The sequence below is a fragment of the Nicotiana tabacum genome, chromosome 12 (assembly GCF_000715075.1).
Source record: "Nicotiana tabacum cultivar K326 chromosome 12, ASM71507v2, whole genome shotgun sequence".
Classification (NCBI taxonomy): domain Eukaryota; kingdom Viridiplantae; phylum Streptophyta; class Magnoliopsida; order Solanales; family Solanaceae; genus Nicotiana; species Nicotiana tabacum.
The window spans coordinates 28666599-28694052 of NC_134091.1; the positions used below are offsets into that span (position 1 = coordinate 28666599).

The 27454-nt window shown below is 39.9% G+C and overlaps 1 protein-coding gene across 1 annotated transcript; it reads right to left on the minus strand.

The window, feature by feature from the left end:
- Window positions 1-12365: 12365 nt before the first annotated feature.
- Window positions 12366-13702, minus strand: LOC107771584 (putative F-box protein At5g62660). Its single transcript, XM_016590992.2, has one exon. It carries the CDS (start codon window positions 13700-13702, stop codon window positions 12455-12457), a length of 1248 nt encoding a protein of 415 aa, XP_016446478.2. The 3' UTR covers window positions 12366-12454.
- Window positions 13703-27454: the final 13752 nt, after the last annotated feature.

Sequence of the window (27454 nt, forward strand, 5' to 3'; positions counted from 1 at the left end):
AAATATATAATAAAACAATATAGAGTGTAATATCGCAATAAAATAAAAGCTGAAATTTAACAACAATGAAATCATAGAAGGTAACAACTTAGTACACAGAAACACAACATGGGATCTCCCGAGATACCGTCTCGTAGTCCCAAATGTAAATGTGCAGGGGGATCTCCCGAAATACCGTGCCGTAGTCACAAAGTAAATATGCAAGACATGGGGATCTCCCGGAATACCGTTCCATAGTCCCAAAGTAAATATGCAGTACATGGGGATCTCCCGGAATACCGTTCCGTAGTCCCAAAGTAAATATGCAGCGCGAATGATAGAAATACAACTACATCACGAAATTCTTACAATTTAGACTAAGTACCAGTCAGGGAAGAAGCGGAAAATTCACTAAGCATGTTGCACATAATTCACATAAACAATTAAGACACGTAGACATGTTGTATTAGACTAAACATGATAGCTACACATATTGGAATAACTCAATTAAGAATGAAAATAGATTAGTACTCATTAAAATGGTATAACTCAAAATAACAGGAAAACATGTTGCTGCTCAGTAAGAAAATCGGGTTTTCCACAACTAGCCTGTGTACGTACTCGTCACCTCATGTACACGACGCTCACGTATCACAATAGTTCCAAATCTTAAGGGGATTTCCCCCACACAAAGCTAGGCAAGCCACTTACCTCGAACCAAGCTCAATCAATCGGTCACAATACCTTTTCCACAAATATCCGGCTCCGAATGGTCCAAATCTAGCCAAAAGCAATTACATATCATAGATATAACAATAATAGACTCATCTAATTAACGAAATTAACATTTTAACGAAAATTCCGAAATTAACTCAAAACATCGCCTGTGGGGCCCATGTCTCGGAATCGGGTAAAGTCATAAAATATGAAATCCCGTTCACTCACGAGTCTAACCATATCAAATTTACTAAAGTCCGACACCAAATGGTCCTCCAAATCCACAAATCAAACTTCCAAATCCCTAACCTCCAATTCCCAATTTCACCTTAAATACACACTAACTAGGTGGAAAAATACATGGGGAAGAAAGATTATTGCTCAAAAATAAGCACAAGGGACTTACCTCAATAAATATCTCGAAAATTCTCTCAAACATCGCCCTAAACCGAGTTGCAAAGTCCAAAAATGACAAAAATCGTGAAGCCCTTCGGTTTTATCCACTGCCAGGTATTTCCGCACCTGCGGAGCCTGGGCTCGCACCTGCGGGTGCGCTTGTGCGGCAAAATGTGCGCATCTGCGCAAATCACTTACCCCCTCTGCCTTCGCACCTGCAGTGAAAGGGCCACACCTGCGCGTGCGCGCATGCGGAAGTCCCTTCCGCTTCTGCGGACATTGCGCACCTGCGATGATCCTAACGTATCTGCGGACATCGTAGATGCGGAATTCACCTCGTACCTGCGACCCCTGGCACTCCTCCATTATTCCGCTTCTGTGCTTGCCTCTCCGACGTGCGATCAGGCACATGCGGTCTCTCCACCGTAGGTGCGAAAATGACAGATGCCTGAAGACTTCAGCAGCAACTCAAATCCAACTTTTGATTTGTTAAGCACTCGAAACTCACCCGAGAACCCCGGGACCTCAACCAAACATACCAACCAATCCTAAAACACCATAAGAACTTATTCGAGCCCACATATCACATCAACTAAAATTATGAATCACCCTCCAATTCAAACTTAAAGAACTTGAAACTTCAAATTCCTACAATCAATGTCGAAACCTATCAAATCACGTTCGAATATCCCCAAATTTTGCACACAATTCATATTCAACATTACGGACCTACTCCAACTTTTGTAATCGGAATCCGACCCGATATTCAAAATTTCCACTCCCGGTCCAAAACTCCAAAAATTCAATTTTCGCCAATTCAAGCCTAAATAAGCTACGGACCTCCAAAATACAATCCGGACACGCCCCTAAGTCTAAAATCATCTAACGGAGCTAATAGAACCGACAGAATTCCATTCTGGAACCATCTTCACACAGTTCCAACTACGGTCCAAATTCTAAGACTTAAGCTCTCATTTAGGGACCAAGTGTCCCAAAATACTCCGAAACTCAAAACCAATCATCCCGGCAAGTCACAATAGCAGAAATAGATATGGGGAAAGCAGTTAATAGGGTTTCAGGGCTCTAACTCTCAAAACGATAGGCCGGTTCGTTACATCCTCCCCCTCTTAAAAGAATTATTTGTCCTCGAACGAGTATAGAGACATACTTGAAGTGGTGAAAAGATAAGGATAACGGCTGCGCATATCTTGCTCGGTCTCCCAAGTCGCCTCCTCGATCGGCTGTCCCCTCCAATGAGCCGACTTGGTAAACCTATCCACAATTACCCAAACTGCATCAAACCTCCGCTGAGTCCGTGGGAGTCCAACAACAAAATCCATAGTGATCCGCTCCTATTTCCATTCTGGGATATCTAACTTCTGAAGCAATCCACCTGGTCGCTGATGCTCATATTTTACCTGTTGGCAATTCATACATCGAGCCACATACTCTACTATGTTCTTCTTCATTCTCCTCCACCAGTAATGATGTTTCAAGTCCTAATACATCTTTGCGACACCCTGATGAATAGAGTACCGCGAACGGTGAGCCTCCTGGAGAATCAACTCAAGCAAACCATCCACATTGGGCACACAAAGCCTGCCCTGCATCCTCAATGCACCATCATCTCCAATAGTGACCTCCTTAGTATCACCGTGTTGGACCGTGTCCTTTAGGACAAGAAAATAGGGGTCATCATACTGACGCTCCCTGATACGATCATAAAGAGAAGACCGAGAGGCCACACAAGCCAATACTCGACTCGGCTCAGAAATATCCAATCTCACAAACTGGCTGGCTAAGGCCTGAACATCCAATGCCATGGGCCTCTCTGCTGCTGGTAGGTATTCTAAACTCCCCAAACTCTCTGCCCGATGACTCAAAGCATCGACCACCACCGCATCAACAGCGCGCCGAGGCCAACTCGCGACGTATCACAATAAACTGTATAAGACCCCGAACCTGAAGGCAATACCAATACTCTGGCTGTAGTCAAATATGTCTTGAGCTTATGAAAGCTCTCCTCACACTCCTCTGTCCACCGGAATAGATCACCCTTCTGGGTCAGCCTGGTCATAGGTGCTGCAATAGAAGAAAATCCCTCAACAAACCGGCAGTAATACCCCGCCAACCCAAGAAAACTCTGGATCTCTATAGCCGAGAACGGTCTGGGCCAACTCTGCACTGCTTCAATCTTCTTTAGATCCACCTGGATCCCCTCACTCGATACTATATGACCCAAGAATGCCATTGAGTCTAGCCAAAACTCACACTTTGAAAATTTTGCATATAACTTCTTTCCTCTCAAGGTCTGAAGTGCAGTCCTCAGGTGCTACTCATGATCCTCCCGACTCCAGGAGTATACCCGAATGTCGTCAATAAATACAATGACGAATGAGTCAAGATAGGGCCGGAACACACTGTGCATCAAGTGCATAAAAACTGCTGGGGGCATTGGTCAGCCCAAAAGACATCACAAGAAACTCATAGTGACCATATCTGGTCCTAAAAGCAGTCTTCGGGATATCCGGCTCCCGAATCTTCAACTGATGATAACCTGAACGTAAGTCAATCTTGGAAAATAATCTGGCACCCTATAACTGATCAAATAAGTCATCAATACGAGGCAATGGATACATGCTCTTCACTGTGACTTTGTTCAACTGGCGGTAATCAATACACATCCGCATAGAATCATCTTTTTTCTTCACAAATAAGACAGAAGCACCCCAAGGTGACACACTGGTCTGAGTGAAGCCTTTATCAAGTAATTCCTGTAACTGCTCTTTTAACTCCTTCAATTCAGGAGGAGCCATACGATATGGAGGAATAGAGATGGGCTGAGTACCCGGCAACAAATCAATGCCAAAATCAATATCTCTGTCACGCAGCATGCCCGGAAGATCAGCTGGAAACACATCTGGGAAGTCCCTCACTACTGGAACTGACTCAACTGTAGGGGTATCAATACTGACATCTCTCACATAAGCTAGATACGCGTCACACCCCTTCTCAACCATTCGTTGAGCTTTAAGAAAAGAAATAACTCTGCTGGGAGTATACTCTAAGGTACCTCTCCACTCTAATCGCGGTAAACCTGGTATAGCCAACGTCACAGTTTTAGTGTGACAATCAAAAATAGCATAATGGGGTGAGAACCAGTCCATGCCCAAAATAATATCAAAGTCCACCATGCTGAGCAATAATAAATTGGCTCTGATCTCAAAATCACTAAGAGCAATCAAACACGACCGATATACACGGTCCACAACAAGAGAATCTCCCATAGGAGTAGATACATAAATAGGGGAACTCAAAGAATCCCGAGATACGCCCAAATACGGAGCAAAATAAGAGAACACATAAGAATATGTAGAGCCTGGGTCAAATAATACAGACGCATCTCTATGACAGACCAGAACAATACCTGTAATGACAGAATCAGAAGCAAATGCCTCTGTACGAGCAAGAAATACATAATATCTAGCTTGGCCTCCCCCTCTAGAGCGACCTCTACCTTCCTGACCTCCACCTCGAGCTGGTTGAGCAGGTGGGGTGGCAGCTGGTGCTGTAATCATAGCCTGAGAACCCGGTGGAGCACGTTGTGGCTGAAAAGTCTGTGGAGGTGCACCCCTCCTAATCCTGGGGCAATCCCTCACCATATGGCGAGTGTCTCCACACTCAAAACAAGCTTTGGGAGGGCGTGGCTGATGTGACTGGCTTGGGCTAGGTCTGCTAGACTGGCCGCTAGGAACACCCCGTGCAGGAGGCACACTAGATACTAGCGGTGCATAATAAGACTCTTGGGGTCTAGAAGGAGCTGGAACACTGCTGGAGGCTGGGAGAGCTGAATGAATGGGGCGGCTCACATAACCCCTACCATGGCGAGCTGCTGGGGCACGAGCTCCAGAATAATAACCAGCCTCTCGAGACCTCTTGTGCTGCCTCTCCTCCCTATCCCGCGAAAACATTCCCTCGAATCTCCTGGCAATACCCACACCTGCTGATAAGAAATATCCATCTCCAATTCCCTGGCCATACTACTCCGGATGCTAGGATGGAGACCCTCAATAACCTATCGAACCCTCTCTCGAACTGTGGCAACTAAGGCCGGTGCATGTCGGGCCAAATCACTAAAGCGAACTGCATACTCTGACACAATCAAAGCACCCTGGCGCAGCTGCTCAAACTCCACGCGCCATGAGTCCCTGAGGCTCTAAGAGACATACTCTCTAAAAAATATGTCCGAGAACTGAGTCCATGTAAGTGAAGCTGCCTTAGTCGGACTACTCAACTCATAAGCACGCCACCACTGATAGGCTGCTCCTCTAAGCTGGAATATGGTAAAAGAAACCCCGCTCGTCTCCGCTACGCTCATAGTAAGGAGAATATAATGACACTCCTCCAGAAAACCCTGAGCATCATCTCTAGTTAATCCACTGAAAGTAGGTGAGTGGTACTTCTTGTACCTCTCAAGTCTGAGCTGCTCCGCCTCAAAAGATGTTGCCCTAACCTCGGGTTGAACTGGAGCTATCGGCTGCATTGGTACAATCTCTGGAATCTGGTCGACCTGAACCCGTTGCTCTAGAGTACCAACGACGAGAGTCTGTGCTCCTCCCCCGGCCTGAGATGTGGCAGGAGCAAGTGGAATCAATCTAGCCTGAGCTAAGGTGCTGAACATGCTCAGAAACTAGGCTAGAGTCTCCCGGAGAGCTGGTGCAGCAACAAGTATCTCAGGTGTCTACTCTCCAGCTTGAGCTACCGGGGTCTCCTTTGTAGCAGCTCGTGCGGGTGCTCTGGCTGCACTACGTGGACGTCCTCAGCCTCTACCCCGGCCTCTCGTGGCTCTAGCAGGGGGTACAGGTGCCTGTTCATCAGATCCGCTTGTACGTGTCCTCACTATCTGTGAGAGAATAGAATACAGAAATTTAGAATCTCTGAAATCAATAATTTTTGCACGACAAGGAATTAAAGTAGTGAAATTTTCCTAATAGTTTCATAGCCTCCCGAAGATAAGTACAAACATCTCCGTACCTATCCGCGAGACTCTAATAAACCGATTTGTGACTCACGGCACCTACGAACCTAGAGCTCTGATACCAACTTATCACGACCTAATATCCTCCTTCGTGTGACATCGTGACGGCACCTAGTCTCTACAACTAGGTAAGCCTAACATTTTTGCAGAATAATGAAATAAAAATAAAAATTTAACCAACTATTCAAAAATACACAACAAATCCCAAAACCCGGAACATCGTGAATCACAAACTACAGAAGGAAAGATCTAGTGTCTCTATACATCAGAATCTAAAATGGAAAAATACAGAAGATAATGGACATGAGAAAGAGTAGAAGGGGACTCTGAGGTCTGCGAACGCGACAGATATACCTTGAAGTCTCCAAAGATGCCCGCCTCACTGATAGTGCGGCTGATAAGGTTCACCTGGATCTGCACACGAAAAAATATATGCAGAGAGTAGCATGAGTACACCACAATCGGTACCCAGTAAGTGCCAAGTCTAACCTCGGTCGAGTAGTGACGAGGTCAGGTCAAGGCCCTACTGGTAAATATATAATAAAGTAATATAGAGTGTAATACCGCAATAAAATATAGGCCGAAATTTAACAATAATGAAATCATAGAAGGTAACAGCTTAGTACACAGAAACACAACATGGGATCTCTCTAGATACCGTCTCGTAGTCCCAAACGTAAATGTGTTGGGAGATCTCCTGGAATACCGTTCTGTAGTCCCAAAGTAAATGTGCAGAGAGATCTCCCAGAATACTATGCCGTAATCCCAAAGTAAATATGCAAGACAGGAGGATCTCTTGGAATACCGTTCTGTAGTCCCAAAGTAAATATGCAGTACATGGGGATCTCTCGGAATACCGTTCCGTAGTCCTAAAGTAAATATGCAATGCGAATGATAGAAATACAACTACATCACGAAATTCTTACAATTTAGACTAAGTACCAGTCAGGGAAGAAGCAAGAAATTCACTAAGCATGTTGCACATAATTCACACAAACAATTAAGATACGTAGACATGTTGTATTAGACTAAATATGATAGATACACATATTGGAATAATTCAATTAAGAATGAAAATAGATTAGTACTCATTAAAATGGTATAACTCAAAATAACAGGAAAACATGTTGCTCCTCAGTAAGAAAAATTGGGGGTTTACCACAACTAGCCCGTGTACGTACTCGTCACCTCACGCACACGACGCTCACGTATCACAATAGTTCCAAATCTTAAGGGGATTTCCCCCCACAAAGCTAGGCAAGCCACTTACCTCGAACCAAGCTCAATCAATCGGGCCCATTGCTTGTGGGGCCCATATCTCGGAATCGGGTAAAAGTTATAGAATACAAAATCCCGTTCACTCACGAGTCTAACCATATCAAATTTACTAAAATCCAACACCAAATGGTCCTCCAAATCCACAAATCAAACTTCCAAATCCCTAGCCTCTAATTCCCAATTTCTACCTTAAATACACACTAACTAGGTGGGAAAATACATGGGGAAGCAAGATTATTGATCGAAAATAAGCACAAGGGACTTACCTCAAGAAATCTCTCGAAAATGCTCTCAAAAATCTCCCTAAACCGAGTGACAAAGTCCAAAAATGACATAAATCGCGAAGCCCTTCGATTTTATCCACTGCCCAGGTATTTCCGCACCTGCAGAGGCTGGGCTCGCACCTGCGGGTGCGCTGGTGCGGCAAAAATGTGCGCATCTGCGCAAATCACTTACCCCCTCTGCCTTCGCACCTGCGATGAAAGGGCCGCACCAGCGCGTGCGCGCATGCAGAAATCCCTTCCGCTTCTGCGGACATTGCGCACCTGCAATGACCCTGACGCATCTGCGGGCATCGCAGATGCAGAATTCACCTCGCACCTGCGACCCCAGGCACTCCTCCATTTTTATGCTTTTGCGCTTGCCTCTCCGCACGCGCGATCATGCACTTGCGGTCTCTCTACCGCAGGTGCGAAAATGACAGATGTATGAAGACTTCAACAACAACTCAAATCCAACTTTTGATCTGTTAAGCATTCGAAACTCACCCAAGGCCCCCGGGACCTCAACCAAACATACCAAAAAATCTTAAAATACCATACGGACTTTTGAGCCCACATATCACATCAACTAACGCTAAAATCACGAATCACCCTCCAATTCAAATTTAAAGAACTTGAAACTTTAAATTCCTACAACCGATCCCGAAACCTATCAAACCAAGTCCGAATGTCCTCAAATTTTGCACCCAAGTCATATTCAACATTCCGGACCTACTTCAACTTCCAGAATCTTAATCCGACCCCGATATCAAAATTTTCAATACCGGTCCAAAATTCCAAAAATTCGATTTTCGCCAACTCAAGCCTAAATAAGCTACGGACCTCGAAAACACAATCCGGACACGTCCCTAAGTCCAAAATCACCTAACGGAGTTAACAGAACTGACATAATTCTATTCCGGAACCGTCTTCACACAGTTCCGACCACAATTCAAATTCTAAGACTTAAGCTCTTATTTAGGGACTAAGTGTCCCAAAACACTCCGAAACTCAAAACCAATCATCCCAGCAAGTCACAATAGGAGAAATAGATATGGGCAAAGCAGTTAATGGGAGTTTGGGGCTCTAACTCTCAAAACGGCTTGCCGGGTCATTACAAAAAAAAGAACATAATATGGTAAAGTCTAAAATACTGACAAGGAATTGGAGTTGTATTCCTCCCTCCGCACCTTTGTTCATTTTCATGTTCTTTTAATTGTAATATTTGTGACATATACCTATTTTCAAGACCAAATATAAAAACTTCGATTATGAAACTATTTTACTTGGTGTGAATATAAAATTTCTACAAACATGTAATTAGAATAGTCTGGTAACTTTGTCTCACTACTAAAAACTGTCAAAAAGCATCCAGAAAACTGACCGAAATAGGTCAGAATCGAACAAAAATTGACCGATTTTGATGGTTTTCAATTCGTCGAAAAAATAATGGTCGCTAATGGCTATCGACCGCAAATGGTCGATATTTTCGACCAAAGTCGGTAGGTAATTTTCAACGCACCTTGACCAAATATTCTGACACAAAATAAATTTATCAACCGAAGTTGGTCGATATTCTTGAAAATAATTTTTAATTATTTTTAAAATTAGCGATCGACCTCGGTCCGAATTTTAATTATTCTTTTTTTTTTTAAAAAAAAATTGTTCAATTCTAACCGAAATCGGTCGGTATTATTGAAATATTTAAAATAAAAAATTCCGACCGAGTCGGTCGTTAAATTTAAATTTCTGGGAAATTAATCGAACATTTCCGACCGACTTCAGTCAGTAGGCGGTCGGTTTTCTGGGTAAGTTTTTGGCAAAATACAACTATTTTATAGCTGCACCACCTGCCAACAACTAATCACCTATAATGGCAGCATTACATTGCTTCCATTCAACCAATAACAACAATAATAATAACAACAATAACAACTATCAAAACTATATTAATAAAACATCATCTCTATCTCCACTAAACTATATTAACAAAACATCATATCCAACAACAAAACGTTTCACATGTTAAAAGTTCAAACATCATTCAATGAGTGTTTTGTACTACATCATCTCCATCTCCACTACTAGAACCTTCATTGTCTGCATAATTCGAAGGATCACGACGAGAAAGAGACACATCTGGAGAAGGCTCACGAGACCGGGGAATGGAAAAAGCACCACTAGCAAGAAGATTGGCCACACTGCATATAATTATAGATTTAGATCAAAATGAAGATGTTAAAACATCTTTATTTCACAAGTAGATTCAAATGTGCTTGATGAACATAATTTATTGGTGTTTGGATATGTCATGAGCACCATGAGAATGTTGGAGTAGTTTGTTTCGAGTATTAACTTTTAAGGAATGAAAAAGCACCACTAGCAAGAAGATTGGCCACACTGCATATAATTATAGATTTAGATCAAAATGAAGATGTTAAAACATCTTTATTTCACAAGTAGATTCAAATGTGCTTGATGAACATAATTTATTGGTGTTTGGATATGTCATGAGCACCATGAGAATGTTGGAGTAGTTTGTTTCGAGTATTAACTTTTAAGTAATGAATATTGTCCTACTTTTTTGTGTTTTACAGTAATCTATTGGAGCAATGTCAGAAGTTGTTAATTTTCGCAGAAGCTATATATACACACACACATACTCTAAACCTCTAAGCTATAGGATGGTCTCCTTACAAATAATATTGTAAAAATTACACGAGGCGCCTTATTTGGTCGCCCCCTTTTAACTTATACCCGTTTTATTTTTCTGTTTGTATCCGTACCTATTTTTTTTTGTTGTTAAAAATATTTTAAAAAGACGATTTTGCCCTTCTTTAATAAAAGACTATTGAAAAACTGCAGGACAAAAACTTAAGTATGTTTAGACTGAAGTTTTAGCAAATAACTAAAAAACGTAAGCTTGTTTAGACTGAAGTTTCGGATAAAACTCAGGACAAAACTGTAGACTGCGTTACAAACCTTCAACATGTTTTGGTATGAAATTTTAGCAAATGAATTAAATAACTTCAACATGCATTAGAAAAAACTCTTTAGAAAATTACATACTGCAAGACAAAAATTTAAGCATGTTTAGTCTGAAATTTTAGCAAATGAACTAAAAAATTTCAGCATGTTTAGTCTGAAGTTTTAGCAAATGAACTAAATAATTTCAGCATGTTTTGTTTGAAATTTTAGCAAGTGAACTAAATAATTTCAGCATGCATTAGCAAAAACTCATTAGAAAATTACATACTACAAGACAAAAACTTAAGCATGTTTAGTCTGAAGTTTTAGCAAATGAACTAAAAAATTTAAGCATGTTTAGTCTGAAGTTTTAGCAAATGAACTAAAAAACTTAAGCATGTTTAGTCTGAAATTTTAGCAAATGAACTAAAAAATTTAAGCATGTTTAGTCTGAAGTTTTAGCAAATGAACTAAAAAACTTAAGCATGTTTAGTCTGAAATTTTAGTAAATCAACTAAATAACTTAAGCATGTTTAGTCTGAAGTTTTAGCAAGTGAACTAAATAATTTAAGCATGTTTAGTATGAAATTGTAGCAAATGAACTAAATAACTTAAGCATGTTTAGTCTGAAATTTTAGCAAATGAACTAAATAACTTCAGCATGTTTAGACTGAAGTTTTAGCTTCAATTTGAAACAATTTCATGCTATATTAGCATGAAATTTTAGCTTCAACATAAAACAACTTCAGCTTTAAGGTGAAACAACTTTATGCAAGTGTGATTCTGAAGATGAATCTGGACAAGTTTCTGATTTTTTTATAAAGTTACTGAGAGGAGAGGAGAAGATCGTTTTATATCTTTTGTCAGGAGTGTAATTGTCATATTATAACTACCAAATCAATAATTTTAAAAAATTGGGTACATATTAAAAAGTGACACAAATATAGGGTACTACCGCAAATCCCCAAATAATATTCCATTGTGATTCAAGAGGTCTTTAGGCCGTGTAGGTAACGAGGCAGTAGTGGGCTAATTTAGGTACATGATTTTATGGTTGTCCAGGGGGCAACTTTACAAGTTCGAAGGAGGATCTGAGGGTTGAGGAATAGCCTATTTTCAAGACCAAATATATATAAAAACTCCAATTATAACTATTTTATTTGGTGTGAATATTTTAACGTAGAATTTCTGTACAACCTGTTTTAACAGCGGGTTTGTCGTATCGACTTTCAGAATCAGAAGGCCCAGTATTCGATATGTGATTTGATCGAAATTCTGATTTTACGGATTTGGGGAGATCATTTTATCCAACGGGGACGCCCCGAACCTGACATGCCAATTGGAAAGAGTAACATAAAGCTCGGAATTGGGGTGTAGTCAATAAGACTAAATTATGGGATGCCATGTGCCCATAAGAAATTGCGGAGCCACCACTAAGAGTAATAGAACTTTGTGCAAAATATGAGTTAATTGATCACTTACACTGCCGTTGAAATACCTGAACTAATTGTGTGGTAAAAAGATGTAGAATAAAAGGTTTTCGCGGGAAATGTAAAGACATACAATGCATATAAACAAAGATGTCTACCAAGTAATCAAACCATATTCACAATCTGCACTTCAACAGAAAATATAAAACAGAGTTAGCATACATTATCTCATATTTTCAATCAAAGATAAACTAAATGACAAAATTCTATTAAACTCAGTTCACCACCATAATTTGTTTTTCTAATAGCAGACTTCTTCCCATCTAATTTGTACCAAGCAAAGAATGACACAAAATCACCTCCATTCAAAGTTCTTCATCTTCGCTATCTTAAAAAAAATCTTGAATGAGATCCAAGACATCGCCTTGCCTATGACACACGTTTTCCCATTCGATGAAAACTAGACTCTCCCTGTAATTAAAAACAGAACTATAACACCGCTCTTCGTTTTTATCAAGTAGATGTGTAAATTCATGAGTTTTAGAGTCATATAACATTATATTTTCATGACGTGAAAATATAAACTTATCATGACCCCAAAACCCTATAGGCTGACACTCAGATATCGTAGGCACCACATTAAGAAGTTCAGTCCTCGTAGGAACCACGTTAAGAACTTTAATCCACAATCTTTCGTCTTTCATAACCCATATATCAATTGGAGGATCAGAGTAGTTGTTGTTATGATCATCGTCGAGATCAAGATGACGCACGAGTAGGCAAAGGGACTCCTTATAAATAGTGAGATCACAAAGATCAAATGCTGGTATATGGTTAGGCCATGAAAATTCACCTAACACTTCATTGTGCATATCGAAAAATCGGATTAGGAGGATTTGCTTATAGGTATTGTGGCTGACTGTAACAGTAATGTTTGCACACCAATAATAAAATCCATTGAAACAGGTCGAGCTCATTATTGACCTATGCATTAATAGATCAGCATCAAAATTGCAGGTTATCTTTTTCCAACAGTCATTGTCTAATGAGTAAACGGCAGCAAACCACACATAAGGAATAGACGCATCTTGATCAGAAAGAAACCAAATGCAAACCACCTTGTAATCTTGACTTATTGGATCAAAGCCAAAGCCAAATACACTATCATAATACCTAAAATAAGATTGGGTAAACTTGGGAAGATTTAGTTGAAGAGGTCTAAACTCTCTTGTAGCTGGGTTCCACAGAGCCATACGATGTGAATCATTGACATGGCTCTGATATGAAATATTGAGCAAGAAAAATAAGCCATCAACACGACCAATAAACTGATTCAATTGTACAGAAATCTGTGAATGACTAGGCTTTTCAGGAATCAAACCGGATAATATTTTATCGGGCAACACATAAATAGTGGTGCCGGTTTGTGAGATCACATCTTCGCCATAAATAGGTATTAAGAGATGGGTAGGGTTTTCCTTGTGATGAAGGTGTTTTCTAACAAAAAAAGAGCTTGTAATAAGAGAGTACCAATTCTTATGCACACATTTGAATCGTAAAAGAGATTTCACGGGCAGTCTCACTAGAATCTCTGTTATCAAATCATCAGGCCAATTCGAATAAACCATGACACACATTATGTCATTTATATATGTTATATATATATATATATATATATACACTATATTAAAAGTACGAAAGCCCTTAGCGAAATGCCGTTTGTCTTTTTTTATCCTTTAAAACATGATTTTACATCGAATAATCTTATCATTTAGCGCTTCTCCAAATATTTAGGACATTAAAATCAAATAAAATTTAGTTTATTAAATTTTTCCTTATTTAAATTAGGCCTTTAAAATCAATTAAAAGATTTTCTTATTCTAACAAAAAGAAAAATAGAAAACTTAAAAAACTTACCTAACGTTCATTAGGTAAACATGGAAACTTGAACAATTCTAATTTATTGCAACATAAATAACGACAAAAGTGAATAGAGTTTCTTTAATTAACTATAAATTCTAACAATTTTTGAAGATTAAAGTGGTCAATCTCTTATTTTGTAACGACCCGACCGGTCGTTTTGAGCTCTAGCGCGTCGTTCGACGGTTTGAGGCCATGAACAGCTTTATTTCAGGTATTATGACTTGTACGCGTGGTCAGAATTGAACTTCGGGATGTTCAGAGTGGATTTGGAAAGAAAATTCTCATTTCGGAAGCTTTAAGTTGGAAGAATTGACTAATATTGGATTTTTGAGCAAACGACCTCGGAATCGGGATTTGAAGGTTCCAACAGGTTCGTATGATAATTTCGGACTTGAGCGTATGTCCGGATCGGATTTTGAATGAACCGGGAGCATTTTAGCGCCTATTGTGGAAGTTAACACTTGGGAAAAATTTCATAAATTTGGGTTGCAGTGCATTACAACGTTATCGATGTCCGTTTGGGATTCCGAGTATAGGAGTAGCTCCGTATGGTGATTCTGGTATTGGGAGCGCGTCCGGAAGTGGATTTGGAGGTCCGTAGGTCATTCTGGAGTCATTTGGCGAAAGTTAGAAATTTGAAGGTTTTTGAGAAGTTTCACCGGAAGTGGACTTTTGATATCGGGGTCGGATTCAATTTTCGGAGGTTGAAATAGGCCCGTAATGTCAAATATGACTTGTGTGCAAAATTTGAGGTCAATCGGACGTGATTTGATAGGTTTCGACATCGAATGTATAAGTTTAAAATTCTAAAGTTCATTAAGCTTGCAATGAGGTGCGATTCATGAATTCGACGTTGTTTGATGTGATTTGGAGGCTCGACTAAGTTCGTAATGTGTTTTGGGACGTGTTGGTATAATTGGTTGAGGTCCCGGGGGGCTCGGGTGGATTTCGGGTGGTTAACGGATCGAAAATGGAATTTGAGGAAGAATTGAGGGACCTGATATCTGGTGCAACCGCACCTGCGAGGTTTTGGCCGCAGGTGCGGAGCCGCAGAAGCGGCCTAGGAGTCGCAGATGCAGAGTTGGGCAGTTAGGGGAAGGACCGCAGGTGCAGAGTATTGGCCGCATCTGCGCAAGCGCAGAAGCGAAGGAGTTGATCGCAAAAGCGGAAGAAGGCGCAGAAGCGAAGGGAACCTCGCCCCTGCGAAGCTGCAGGTGCGGCTACTATTCCGCAGGTGCGGAATTGTCGCTGGGCAGAAGGGTTTTTATAAAAATGGGAGTTGGCCCATTTTTTTCCCATTTTCGTTTGGTTTGGACGATTTTGGAGAGCTTCAAGGGGAGATTTTCATCTAGCAATTCTAGGTAAGTGGTTTCTTCCTATTTGTGAGTTAAATACATGAATTATACATGGATTGGAACATGAAAATTAGTATAAATTGTGGAATTTTTGGTAGAAGACCTAGAATTTGGTATTTTGGATTTTGACCACGAAATTGGGCATAGAATTGAGAATAAACTATATATTTTAGTTCGTGAGGTTATGGGTAAAGTTTATCTTCAAAAATTTTCGGAATCTGGGCACGTGGGCCAAAGGGTGATTTTTATCGACTTTCCGATCGGGGTTAGAAATTGCTATAAATTGGATTATAATGAGTATTCGAGTGTATATTAATGGGTTTGCTTAATTATTGGCTAGTTTTGGAGCGTTGGCATCGATTTGAGTTGTTTGAAGGGCTCGGAAGCCGGTCATGGGACTACGGAGCGAGGTAAGTCTCCTTTCTAATCTTGTAAGAGGGAATTAACCCCATAGGTGAACTAAATTATTGTGTGCTTCTATTTGTAGGGGCTACGTATGCACAAGGTGACGAGAGTCCGTACGTAGCTACTAGCTATGCCTACGTCTGGGTAGTTTTAGGCTCACATCATGCCTTGTTGATATTGTTATTGATTTATGTTTATTGTTTGCCTCGAGAGGGAGCGAGATTGAGTCTGCTTATTAAATGTTTTGAAAGAAATTGAAATTGAAGAACTTAAGATTTAAAAGGTTTCATTTGAACTTCATAATTTCGAAAAGAATTGAGTAATATCATAAAAGTTGAAGAAATTTATATGTAACCGCGTCGCATGTATGTTTCGCGAGCAGAGTAATTTCCTTAAACAGCTACAAGCTAAATTTTCCTTATTTTGAAAAGAATCAAGAAAGAGATATGATTTAAATGTTAAACTTATATTTGGCCGCGTCGCATGTATGATTCGCGAGCAGGGAAATTTATAGATGCATCTATGGTTCGTGTCGTTCGACCCTCGGCAGTGCACATTTTATTTTATTATTGGATCAGGCCGTACGACCTCGGCATGACTTGTGCATGATTGTATTAATTGCTTCGGAAATTATAATAATTGATATTGCCTCATTGTCCCGAGATATAAATAGTTAAAATGATGAAAATGCATTTGGGAAATTTTCGTTAACAAAAGAATTGTTTACTTATTTCATGATATCGGGCTTATAGTCGTTCTACGTGATCCATGCTTAATCATATCATTGGCATATTAATTATAGCCCATAGTAAGTGTCCGAGTTGACCCCTCGTCACTACTTTTTCGGGGTTAGGCAGGATACTTACTGGGTACGCGTTGATTTACGTACTCATACTACATTTGCTGCATATTTTTGTGCAGGTACACATATGTTTAGCGGCCTTGTGGGTGCAGAGGCGCGATTATGGCGGGGACTTAGGTGAGCTGCATTCTATACGATGCACCGCAGCCAACAGAGTCTCCTTCAGAGTAATTACATTTTTCCTTTCAAATTTGTATTTTGGACAGCTGTTATATTTTATTTTACATTCCTAGTTAATGCTCATGCACTTGTGACATCGGATTTTGGGATGATTATGGGTTGCACTGTATTGGAATTTTTAAAGATATTATTATGTATTTTGTAAACTCCATCTTCTACTATTTAATAGAGGGAAAACTATAATTTCAAAAATATTAAAATGAGACCTGAATTAAGTATTTAGTGTTGGCTTGCCTGACAGCGATGTCTGGCGCCATCACGACCTTTAATGGATTTTGGGTCGTGACAATATGGTATCAGAGCACTAGGTTCACTTAGGTCTCACGAGTCATGAGCGAGTCTAGTAGAGTCTTGTGGATCGGTATGGAGACGTCTGTACTTATCTACGAGAGGCTACAGGCCTTTTAGGAGCACTTTCCTTCTTGATTCCTCATCGTGCGATTTGATTCCTTTGAGGCTTATGCTTTCATTTCTTTCCCATTCAATCTTATGCGATGTGGAAGGATATTCTGTCATTTCAGCTTAATAACTGTACTTTTGAGAGCTTTGAGGCTATGCACATGTTGCTGTGATGCTCATGAGTTGTTATCACACAGTATTGATGTGATGGTAAGATGGTTGCCTATATCTCGGGGCAGTGAATGACTTGAAATGAGGTTTACTTAGTGCATGATTTAGAGATTCGGTATTTTACTTTCGACGGAGGAATGGCAATCGAACTAAGAATGTGCAGACTTGGGTTGATGGAGTAGCGGGACTCGATATTTTCGAGCATGGTGGAATCTTTGCCTGTGATGTGGCGTCATCGTCCTTGATTGGTTATAATGTGTTAAGTTCGCCGGTGTTATGGTTCCCTTCAATTCGCCTTGGGGCAGAGTATTATAAATGGTGCCGAGAAAGTGACTGTGAGAGGTCGCAGTATGCAGAGCTTCAGGATCGAATCAGCATTCCTGGTATTGATGGCTCGAGAAAGATGATTTCCGGAAAGGTTTAAAGTTGGTAGCGATCTATCGGTTCAAGTGCTACAGAGGTAGATTTTGATTTAAGGCAACAACTGGGCAGCGAAGGATGGGGAAGGACATGTGGGAGGTGCCTTGCGGTGGATAAACTTATAGAAGGCCAAGTGTGAGAACAAGAATCGGGTAGTTACTTAAAGGAGTGAGTTTGACCAAAGTGGGAGAGTGGCAGAGTAGCATGTGGGTTCTGTGATAGGATAGCTACACGCCTTGAGGAAAGTTTAGAGTGATTTGGGAATTATGGTGGACAGTGATTGGGCCTACGGACTTAATTTGAAATATTGGCTATTATACGGCGGGAGATTAGATACAACAAAAAGGAGTTGCTTGATATGAAGAAGGTTACAACATGACTTTGGATTGGAATGTATTGTCACACCTTTAGTTGACGTCCATGAGGAGTGAACGGACTGGTTCAGCTGGTGAATGAGCTCGGACTCAGGATGGTCTACTGATTTCGTAGTAATTATACCCAGTGTAGCGACATTGGAATATGTCGGCATGTAATTTTCACAGGTGAGTTATCTCCTGTGAGCAGGTTAGCGGTCGCGTGGTGTTGACGAAGCTTCTGCAAAAGAATTCTACTGGCCACCCGGTAAGAGATTGAATATGTAAATGTGGCTAGTGGTTCGGAGTGTTCATTAAAGGTTAATGGAAGGATTTCGAGGAATTTGGCAGGTTGATTATGCTAGATCCTATCGATGAAGAAAGAATCTTGGTGGGTTCCAGGTTTATGCAATAGTAGCTTCAAGCTAAGTGGGAGAGTCCCATCGCCTACAGTTGGATTGCATGGTCGTCTATTTATAAGATTTCTGGTTATCTGCATATTGATGGGTTATTATGACTAAGGAAAGAGAACATCAGTGGTAATTGGAGCAAGCGATTTGAGGAATGTGTGCTATAGTTGGCCTTATCGATTCATGCTCAGGCTTTGGGAAGACTCAAGATTTATGCTTCGTGTAGAGGCGAGTTACAAGGAAGATGATTCGTCCAACTTCTTCTTTGATAGGGTGCTCATGTGCTAGCAGAGCCTTGGAGTGGATTATATGCGGGACCAAGTCAGAGTGGGTGACTCTCAATAAGAGTCTTAGTGGATTCAAAAGTTAAGGTTTGGTGTTTAAGGATTTCGAGTCTGCAGTATGGTTGAGTATCGAGCTTTTGCAGTGGATTGTGAAAGGGGGCTTGGAGTGTTCTATGTTATCTTCGGCCTGGGGGGTAGCATTGGAGGAATAGGAGAAAATAACTTCGGACTCATAGAGAAAATATCAGAATGGATGTACCAGTTAGCTACGGTTGAAATGGCATGATGGTAGTAGTGATCAGTTCCTTTAGCGTATTAAGTTATACACGTGATTTGCGGCATTACGTGCGAGGCTTGACGGCCGTCGTAATTTGATTTATTTGTAAGCATTCGAGTGCTATGGCCTGTTATGTGTAGATGGATCCCGAAAGAGTTATGGTGGTTTAGACCACTACTTGAGGTTGGTAATTTCTGCGGTTATGGGAATTCAGTCATGGGTTGCAAAGGTTCTCTGAAAGGGTTCTATATGATGAAGTGTTTACCCTATTAGTAGTTCAGGAGTTATGATGAAATTCTTGTACTCATGCGCATTGTCATGATTAAGTGCCGTGAGTAACGTAGGAATTGGAAGTTGAGGATCGTGGCCGCGGCTCGGTGTTGGCAAGAATGTCACGCGCTCGGATGAGCGAGGGAGGAGCCAGATGGTTGGAACCGGCTGGTATTATCTTTAGCGTCACCTGAGATCGGTGTCTTGTGTAAGAGGCTTGAGTTCTGATTTGCGGATTTTTTGATTTGCTTCATAGTGTTAGTGTGGCCAGTGAGATTATGGAAGTTTTTTCTGAATTTGACGGCCGTTCTTGTATGTTAAAAATGGGGGGGGGTGGCTATTATGGACCCTTGAAAGGTTATTATCCTAGTGCAGTGTGATCAGAATCGGCTAGAGGTCCGTGGATGGATCAAATTATAAATATGGGCTCTATATCAGGCCGGATGTGTTTATTTCAGCATAACGCTCCTTATGGAGGGGTATTCGGACGTTGAATGATACTTGGTCGTTGGCCATTTTGCGTAATACAATATTATGCCGTGTGAGTTGTGAGACGACTTGATGAATTAAATTGCACATGTGATGAGGTTCCACGTAGCGATGGTGTTGTGTGAGCAAGATAGCTCTCGAGATCCAGATCATATATCGCACCTTAGTTGTGCTCGAGTTTTGTAGCGTATGGCGCTATTTGTCTCCCCAGGGATGGTATTATGCAATTAGCGTGCTTGTGGCCGGTATTCAGGTATTTTTTAGTGATGAGCATTCTAGCTCGGTAACTATCTCCTTATATAGATTTTATGTGTGGATCGGGTGGCACGCCGCCACGGGTATGTTGTTTGGATCGGGTTGCACGCTGCAACAGTGTAATGTTGAGTACAATTTCCCCTATATCTATTCTTGTGTATTTTGTTTCTTGTTTTTTGAGGAAGGTTCATAACGCCATTGCGGTAATTTAATTAGTTATGAGGCTTGAGTAGTTCTTTCCAGAGTTAGTTTTCCTTATGTATCCCATTCTAGGTGGTAGCTTGTGGCATCATATGAGATTTTTGGTCCTGTCTGAGGTGGCTTAGGGCCTGAGCAGCTTATACTGGGTAAGACGAGATTAGCGGATCTGGGATCAGTGTGATCAGATTGTATACAGTATATTAAAGAGCAAATACCATTATTTGTCTCATAATGAGGTGATGATTCTAGTCAAGAGGAGACACTAGATGATTTGTTGACTCGACAGTTGGTTATGAATTTCTATACATCTTTTCCGTCGTGGCGGTATTGCAGGAGTCAGAACAAGACTTATATATGTCATGAGGTGCATTGTGAGCATCGGATTCGTGAAATTTCGGCTATTGTTGTCAGAGAATGTTATTATGGTTATGTAAGTTACGCAGTGCATAGTGTGGATTCAACAAAGGTATGCAATCATGTATTGGTACATCGCATAGAGATTGATACGATGTTCGTATGATGGAAGCAGGCCTGGCAAAGAATTCCGGAAGTTAGAATAGAGCTCTAAGGCCTATTTGGCTAAGTAAAAGGGAAAATCTTCAGATTAGCTCAAGCTAGAGTGCTCAACTGAGTTGCAGTAGCACGGGTAGGTGTACGAGGTATTGAATAGCGATTTCAGACAATTCCAGAGCAGTTCTTAGCACGTTCGAGGACGAACGTATGTAACGACCCGACCGGTCGTTTTGAGATCTAGCGCATCGTTCAGCGGTTTGAGGCCATGAGCAGCTTCGTTTCGGGTATTATGACTTGTACACGTGATCGGAATTGAACTTCGGGAAGTTTAGAGTGGATTTGGAAAGAAAATTCTCATTTCGGAAGCTTTAAGTTGGAAGAATTGACTAAGGTTGAATTTTTGAGCAAACGACCTCGGAATCGGGATTTGAAAGTTCCAACAGGTTCGTATGATGATTTCAGACTTTGGCGTATGTCCGGATCGGTTTTTGGATGACCAGGAGCATTTCTGCGCCTATTGTGAAAGTTAGCACTTGGGAAAATTTTCATAAATTTGGGTTGCAGTACATTACACTGTTATTGATGTCCGTTTGGGATTCCGAGTCTGGGAGTAGCTCCGTATGGTGATTCTGGTATTGGGAGCGCGCCCGAAAGTGGATTTGGAGGCCTATAGGTCATTCTGGAGTCATTTGGCGAAAGTTAGAAATTTAAAGGTTTTTGAGAAATTTGACGGGAAGTGGACTTTTGATATCAGGGCCGGATTCCAAATTCCGGAGGTTGGAATAGGTCCGTAATGTTAAATGTGATTTGTGTACAAAATTTGAGGTCAATCGGTCGTGATTTGATAGGTTTCAGCTTCGAATGTGGAAGTTTGAAATTTTAAAGTTCATTAAGCTTGGAATGGGGTGCGATTCATGAATTCGACGTTGTTTGATATGATTTGGAGGATCGACTATGTTCGTAATGTGTTTTGGGATGTGTTGGTATAATTGGTTGAGGTAACGGGGGCTTCGGGTGGATTCCGGATGGTTAACGGATCGAAAATGGAATTTGAGGAAGCATTGAGGGAGCTGATATCTAGTGCAACCGCACCTGTGAGGTTTTGGCCGTAGGTGCGGAGCTGCAGTAGCGGCCTAGGAGTCGCACATGGGGGGTTGGGCAGTCAAGGGAAGGACCGCAGGTGCAGACTATTGGCCGCATCTGCACAAGCGCAGGAGCGAAGGAGTTGAACGCAAAAGCGGAACAAGCCACAGAAGCGAAGGGAACCTCGCACCTGCGAAGCCGCAGGTACGGCTACTGTTCCGCAGGTGCGGAATTGTCGCTGGGCAGAGGGTTTTTAAAAAAATGGGACTTGGCCCATTTTTCTCCCATTTTTGTTTGGTTTGGACGATTTTGGAGAGTTTCAAGGGGAGATTTTCATCAAGCAATTCTAGGTAAGTGGTTTCTTCCCATTTGTGAGTTAAATACATGAATTATACATGGATTGGAATATGGAAATTAGTATAAATTGTGGCGGTTTTGGTAGAAGACCTAGAATTTAGTATTTTAGATTTTGACCACGAAATTGGGCACAGAATTGAGAATAAACTATAGTTATGGGTAAAGTTTATCTTCAAAAATTTTTGGAATTCGGGCATGTGGGCCCGAGAGTGATTTTTATCAACTTTCCGATCGGGGTTAGAAATTGCTATAAATTGGATTATAATGAGTATTCAAGTGTATATTAATGGGTTTGCATAATTATTGGCTAGTTTTGGAGCGTTGGCATTGATTTGAGTTGTTTGAAGGGCTCGAAAGCCGGTTATGGGACTACGGAGCGAGGTAAGTCTCCTTTCTAACCTTGTAAGAGGGAATTAACCCCATAGGTGAACTAAATTATTGTGTGTTTCTATTTGTGGGGGCTATGTACGCATGAGGTGACGAGAGTCCGTACGTAGCTACTAGCTATGCCTACGTCTGGGTAGTTTTAGGCTCACATCATGCCTTGTTGATATTATTATTGATTTATGTTTATTGTTTGCCTCGAGAGGGAGCGAGGTTGAGTCCGCTTATTAAATATTTTGAAAGGAGTTGAAATTGAAGAACTTAAGATTTAAAAGGTTTCATTTGAACTTCGTAATTTCGAAAAGAATTGAGGAATATCATAAAAGCTGAGGAAATCTATGTGTAACCGCGTCGCATGTATGTTTTGCGAGCGGGGTAATTTTCTTAAAAAGTTACAAGTTGAATTTCCCTTATTTTGAAAAAAATCAAGAAAGAGATATGATTTAAATGTTAAACTTATATTTGGCCATGTCGCAGGTATGATTCGCGAGCGGGGTATTTTTTTAAATTTATATTTGACCGCGTCACATGTATGATTTGCTAGCGGGGACCGCGTCGCATGTATGATTCGCGAGCGGGGACCGCGTCGCATGTATGATTCACGAGTGGGAAAATTTATAGATGCATCTATGGTTTGCGCCGTTCGACCCTCGGCAATGCATATTTTATTTTATTATTGGATCGGGTCGTACGACCTCGACATGACTTGCGCATGATTGTATTAATTGCTTCAGAAATTATAATAATTGATATTTCCTCATTGGCCCAAGATATAAACTGTTAAAATAATGAAAATTAATTTGGAAAATTTATTGTTAACAAAAGAATTGTTTACTTATTTCATGATATCGGGCTTACAGTCATTCTATGTGATCCATGCTTAATCATATCATTGGTATATTAATTATAGCCCATAATAAGTGTCCGAGTCGACCCCTCGTCACTACTTCTTCGAGGTTAGGCGGGATACTTACTGGGTACGCGTTGATTTACGTACTCATGCTATACTTGTCGCACATTTTTGTGAAGGTACACATATGTTTAGCGGCCTTGTGGGCGCAGAGGCGCGATTTTGGCGGGGACTTAGGTGAGCTGCATTCTATACGACGATCCGCAACCAACAGAGTCTCCTTCAGAGTACTTAAATATTTCCTGTCCAATTTGTATTCCGGACAGCTGTTGTATTTTATTTTACATTTCTAGTTAATGCTCATGCACTTGTGACACCGGCTTTTGGGATGATTATGGGTTACACTGTATTGAAATTTTTAAAGATATTATTATGTATTTTGTAAACTCCATCTCCTACTATTTAATTGAGGGAAAAATATGATTTAAAAAATATTAAAATGAGACCTGAATTATGTATTTAGTGTTGGCTTAACAGCGATGTCCGATGCCATCACGATCTTTAATGGATTTTGGGTCGTGACATATTTAATTTAAATAAAATTAAATTGGTTCTCTAATATCGGTAAAGCAATATCTTCCCATTGCAAATAACAATAGTAAAACATGTACAAGTTTAGGCTAAAATAATATATATAGGTTTTTAAAATTATATACCACTCACTTTAAATATGATTTTAAACATCCATTGTTTTGATTAAATTACTGTTGTTCTTCTTTAGTTTTATCATATTTCTTAATTCATGAAAATTGAAAACTATATGTTATTCTATAGATTAGTGTCAGTATTAATCTGTTATTTTGTACATATTTCTTCAAGGTCACAAAAAGATGATTCTTGCTATGAAAGAGTGCCCAATCAAGTGCCATAAAAATTTGATTTTGATAGCAAAAGATATGACCATCAAAATCAGTTTGTATGTTATACTCACGGGTAATTTTTAAAATTTTCATTTGTCTTTTTGTATTCCTAAAAGGAGTGAACTTATTCTACTTATGTTCTGATTTTAAGTTGACATTAGTTTCAAGAGTAATTTTCTTCTCATTTGGAAAGGTGAAATAGAATCTCAATGCCATAAGTTTACTCTCTTTTGGGGATGGCAGATAGAATTGATAAAAAATTAGAAGAAAAAGTTTAAAAATTTACAAACTTGTTACTTGCATGTTTCTTTGTAAAAGTCTAGGTGAGGATTCTTCAGTCAATGTGTTTCTATATTGTTTTTTTTTTAATAATTTATTTATATTTGGTTTAGACCAAATCTAAAGTCAGTGGGCAAATAAGATTAAATTGTCATTACAATTAGTTTTCTTTGTATTTTTGATTTGTTTATACGTGTATGTTTATTTTTTATTTGTTTTACAGTAATTTGTTTAGGTTTTTCTTTTTTAATTTATAATTTAATTTATAATTTGTCTAGGTTTAGTTTAGAATGCATACCAAAGTCATTGAGGAGTCCAAACCTTGTGGTCATTAAGAAATTCATTAACTTTAATTTGTTAAAATTGAAATAACAATGTATTATATGGAAGCTGTCACGACCCAAAATCTCACCAAAGGCGTCGTGATGGAGAAATATATAAATAATAATTAATCATACGAGAAAAGAGAAATATATAAAAAGAGATGCAATAATATGATTTGGTTGCCTCACCTATATATGAGCAATTCACTAAAAAGATAGTACACAAACTTTTTCCTCCAAAAAAGGAATAGCCAAATAAAGAATAGATTTATATTTTTCTTTTAAAAAAGTAACAAGATAATTGTGGCAAATATTTGCCCATGCTTCAAAGGAAAATTAAAACTTAAATATAATAAATTAGGTCAGAAGCAACAACATAACATATCATTATTTTATATAATAAAATATGTATAATTATAATACCTACTAAAGAACTAACTCATTCCGTACGTGAAGATTTAGAAAACATTCAATTACTTTGAATTCATCTTGTCTTAATGTAAAGTATTTATTTTTTATTCAAAAAATTATTGCATATATCTCAACATCAATTGTTATTTCACATAATTCATTCTTATTCGATATGATGTAGGACTTTTTAATAATAGACGCAAAACACACGTGCATCGCACGTACACTGAAACTAATCATAATTAGAGCTTGCCCTTCGTATGACCAATCGAAACTGGAACATGATAGGCCAAGGTTCAACCTCGTGTTATATCGAACCATGGTGCGAAGTTAGATTGCCGAGCTCGTGACCCACAGACCGATCGAGATCGAGATCGGCCAAGATAGAGATCGAGCGAGACCGAGGGAAGTTTACCAAGCCAAGTAACAGAAAGCCGAAATATCCGCAATCAGGCAAAGATCGCGGTGAAAGTCCCGGCACGTATCAAGAAGAGGCCGATTAATTAGCCTATCTTGAGATTCCTTACTATATTTAGAATTATATCAAGAGTAGGACTTCCCTACTATATAAAGGGGGTCTGATCATTTGTAAGATACATCACATTTATGCAATACAAAGCAATATACTACCTTCTTCTAGCCTTCAGTATCTTGTTACTCTGTTCTTGTATCAGCTGAATCTTTACTTGGTTCGAGGGTGATCGAACTCGAGGGCCAAGGCTATTCGATTCATTTGGTTTGCATTTATTTCTTTTACAGTCAATTTCAATATTAATATATATTTTCTCAATTTGTGCCAAGTTATATCATGTATCCTTAAAACTGCGTATAAATTCATTTGTTATCCGTTTTCTGGGTAAACCGTTTGGCGCCCACCGTGGGGCTAAGTATAATAGTGATTGCCTGGTACTAACTTTCGTAACACACACTATTTTACACTTGTTCTTGTGAGTATCTTTGATTCCAGGCTAAAATATAAAAATGTCAAACTCTCAATCAACACCTCTACATGTTGACAATGAGTCCGGTCACCAAGGTGAAAATAACAACATAGCGCCCGGTAACGAGATATCGCCTGCTGATCCCGCTGGAATTCCGATCGCAGATCCGATCGACGCTAATTCGCATGTGGCTATCGATGCAAATTTGCCTACCGACCCTGAAAATAACGTTCGTGGTGGAGCCCGATCGGTAACTCGGAACACACAAAATGTTGAAGGAGACAGGATCAACCTATGAATGATCTTCGAAATGTTGCAAGCTTAACAGATGGTGATAGCTCAGTTATAGAACCAAAGTCGCGCACCAAGCAGGGCTGAGCCCGATCCTCCCCGGAAAATCACCCGCAGGAATGAATCAGTCGTAGAAAGGTCAAACAAACATGAATCGGGGGCTAGCTTCGAAGTTATAAAGATGCTTAAGGAGCTGACGAAACGAATAGAATTAGGGGAGAATAAGATCGAGGCTAACGAAAAAAAGGTGGAAACTTTCAATTCTAGGGTAGACCAAATCCCAGGAGCACCTCTGATATTGAAGGGCCTGGATTCTAGGAAGTTCATACAAAAACCCTTTCCTCATTTCGGTTATGGAATTTTGGAGCGAGGTAAGTCTCCTTTATAACCTTGTAAGAGGGAATTAACCCCATAGGTGAACTAAATTATTGTGTGCTTCAACTTGTGGGGGCTACGTACGCACGAGGTGACGAGATCCCATACGTAGCTACTAGCTATGCCTATGTCCGGGTAGTTTTAGGCTCACATCATACCTTGTTGATATTGTTATTGATTTATGTTTATTGTTTGCCTCGAGAGGGAGCGAGATTGAGTTTGCTTATTAAATGTTTTTAAAGGAGTTGAAATTGAAGAACTTGAGATTTAAAAGGTTTCATTTGAACTTCATAATTTCTAAAAGGATTGAGGAATGCTATAATAGCTTAAGAAATCTATGTGTGACCGCGTCGCATATGTGTTTCGTGAGCGGGATAATTTCCTTAAAAAGCTACAAGATGAATTTCC

Coding starts and splice junctions, on each gene's coding strand:
- LOC107771584 (XM_016590992.2), bottom strand. CDS start 13,702: ATGTGTGTCATGGTTTATTCGAATTGGCCTGATGATTTGATAACAGAG.